The sequence below is a fragment of the Limulus polyphemus genome, unplaced genomic scaffold (assembly GCF_000517525.1).
Source record: "Limulus polyphemus unplaced genomic scaffold, Limulus_polyphemus-2.1.2 Scaffold81763, whole genome shotgun sequence".
Classification (NCBI taxonomy): domain Eukaryota; kingdom Metazoa; phylum Arthropoda; class Merostomata; order Xiphosura; family Limulidae; genus Limulus; species Limulus polyphemus.
The window spans coordinates 1-2,947 of NW_013747359.1; the positions used below are offsets into that span (position 1 = coordinate 1).

General features: G+C 37.0%; 1 protein-coding gene across 1 annotated transcript; it reads right to left on the reverse strand.

Moving 5' to 3' along the window:
- Nucleotides 1-1,005: 1,005 nt before the first annotated feature.
- LOC111084596 (alpha-scruin-like) lies at nt 1,006-1,845 on the reverse strand. The gene is made up of 2 exons (XM_022381261.1): nt 1,660-1,845; nt 1,006-1,287 (listed from the first exon to the last, which is right to left on the reverse strand). Exons 1-2 carry the CDS (start codon nt 1,806-1,808, stop codon nt 1,077-1,079), a joined length of 360 nt encoding a protein of 119 aa, XP_022236969.1. The 5' UTR covers nt 1,809-1,845; the 3' UTR covers nt 1,006-1,076.
- Between the last annotated feature and the right edge of the window lie 1,102 nt (nt 1,846-2,947).

Sequence of the window (2,947 nt, forward strand, 5' to 3'; positions counted from 1 at the left end):
CTTGACTTGCCGGTCGAGTATGGCCCAGAGGTTTCGATGGGGTTCATGTCAGGAGATTGGCTCGACCAGGGCAACTTCTGGATACCATTTTCTTCCTGCCACTTTTGGGTGTTTCTAGCAGTGAGACACGGTGCTTCATCTTCCTGGAACAACGTTGTGTTCTTGTCCACGAAACCCGAGGAATAAAGTGGCAAGACTCCTTCCTCCAATATTTCGACGTATTTCGCAAAATTTATGTTGCCAACGCACTCCACTAAGCTCGATCTCCCACCAACCCAAACAGCCCTCCAAACCACCACGCTGAAACCACCATGCTTCACAGTTCGCTGCAATCTGTTGAGCCAAAACTCTTGGTGAGGCATTATCCAGACCCACATCCTTCCACTGTCCGAAAATTGAGCGAATCTTGATTCATCTGAGAACAATACGGTCTTCCAAAAGTCCAGAGGCTTGGTCATCATATCACTTGCCCAATTCTTTTGTCTGACTATGTTGGCAGGTCTTAATAAGGGCTTCCGTCTAGCTGCTCTGCAACAATAACCCAATCTGTTGAACAGATTTCGGGCTCATCCCACCAATTTTGGCCAATTCTGCAGTCATTAATCTGGGATCCATTTCTATGCTCCTCTTGACAGCTTTTTTTATCCTCTCCGATGGACCAGGACAACTCCGACGCTGCTCAGTTGTTTCCTTGCCGTGTTTCCTGAACTGCACGATGATTCTGTTGACTGTCGAAAGCAGGATTACCAAATTCTGAGAAATTTGCTGCTGACTTATACCACCATCTGCTTGACCAACTATCTTTTCTCTAACAAAATCTGACAATTTGAGAGAACCTTGAGTTCTAGGCATGTTGTAGCACAAGATAATTAGTGTGCGGACCATTTTCATTTATCTAGTGCTCTGTGAACACAAATTAGTTAGCATAAATCAGTTAAATGACAAAAAATTAGGTGTCTATTTACTTGTGACCACTCAGTGTAGTATCACTATCTTTATACACTCTACTTTCACTCGGAAGTTTATTTATCATTCTTACACAAATGTTATTTTTATACTAATTGTTTCACAATAACTTACATTTTAGATACTGGATCATAGCACAACACGCTGTCAAGAACTGGTGAATCAGAATCAGAATTTTCTGGAAACGACGTCAATCCACCAAGTACCCAGATAAATCCCATGTAGGTCACTGCACCCAGACCCATGCGTGGCATGGGCATTGGTCTCTCCATTTCCCAGGCGTCTATTTCCGGTGTGTATACTTCCATAGACGAAACCACTCTATTATTAAAGAATATTCCGTTTAAAAATATTATCATTTTTATGTAATATACAAATAATAAAATCATGCTAAAGAAATGAAACTTTTTCTTTTCATTTTGTGCACAATAGAAATCAAACTTTCATTTACTGACGTTTGTAACATCATTCATACAAAACCAAAATCTGGTGTAATAAGTATGCATGATATTGTAAATTATTTACACAATCAGTTAAACTTTACAATGTATGTCTTTATTATACAGTTCATTTGGGATTAACAAAAAACAAAGAAGAACATTTTCCATCAATACTTTACTCATCATACTTGTAATGTTTTTACACGATTAAAAAATAAAATATTGTGTCTTACTTCATGCATATGCTACTTACCTCCCTCTGCTATCACGACCACCAATAGCATAAATACGGCCACGAATAGTTACAACACCGTGGTGTGCTCGAGCACAGATCATGTTCCGTTTACTTTCCCATTCTTTCGTGTCGAGGTCAAGTACATAAGTAGTTCCAGTCGGTATCATTTCACCACTCTTACTTGAATCTGGATCGTATCCACCTGGATTAAAAAAAAAGTTGTGTACATACCGTCATAGCAGCCATAGCATGGCTACAGGGCCCCGAAGTCAAAAGGTCCCAAGCCAGGAGGAAGACAGTAAAGATAAATATAAAATACTTTCTTACTCTACGCACACACACACAAATAATCCATAGTAAGAAGTCTACGGAAAATCAGCATCGATAGGACTGTTGAGTTTGATTGCTAATGGGCTTTACTTGTACCACAGACTAATTTATGCATTGATTCATTGGAAAGCCCGATTTACTATAGGTATCTAGTGGATGGGGTGGAGCTTCTGGTGCAAGTACATGTAAACAAAACATGATACTTTGTGTCTGGCGAACTCCACATACTACATTCTTTCATGATATATACAGATTATAAATCTGTCTTTACATTACAAAGTCAAGTTAAAGCACAAAGGAAACATAATACAAATGCTTCATGTTGTTAAACAAAGTATTTCATTAGGAAAACATGACAGTAATGATTGACATTAAATGCATACTTATATCTATGCATTGCCAGCTATTGTTTTATCACATCTATTTGCTTCACTATGAGATACCATGTTTATCATAACTGTAACAATTTTACCCTGACAACATAAATTATAGATGACTAATAGAGATTATACATAAAATAATGTGTGCTGTCAGCCAAGTTTCAGTTTACAACAATCAACTTATAATGTATTCTTTCATTTTTATACTAAATACCATAATATGACAAGAAAACTGAAAAAAAAATACACTTGACTTGTCGTTATCCTTTAGATCAGTTCTGTATTTAAAACTGACAAATATATACAAGTATGAACATTTTCTATTAATCTTACATTTAGAACAACCATACTTTAAGAATTATTGTTATACAGAGTATTATTATATTTTTTCACTTCATATGTACATGTCAATATATATCTTCAAGTAATTCAACGGGAAGCACACGCTACACTGTTAGCATTGAATCATATGCTAACAGAACTAATATTTATAGAATTAATTGGTATTCACCCCTCCCTGTCCTCTCCATATAGAGGAAACTTGTGATATACCGTGCTTCTTTACAACATGTCTTTTCATGATTGTGCGTCTGGCC

What these genes read in the sequence shown, in the direction of transcription:
- LOC111084596 (XM_022381261.1), bottom strand. Translation starts at nt 1,808, where the DNA reads ATGATACCGACTGGAACTACTTATGTACTTGACCTCGACACGAAAGAA. An exon ending in GGTCGTGATAGCAGAGGGAG is followed by an intron (nt 1,288 to 1,659) that starts GTAAGTAGCATA and finishes CTTTAATAATAG; the next exon opens with AGTGGTTTCGTCTATGGAAG.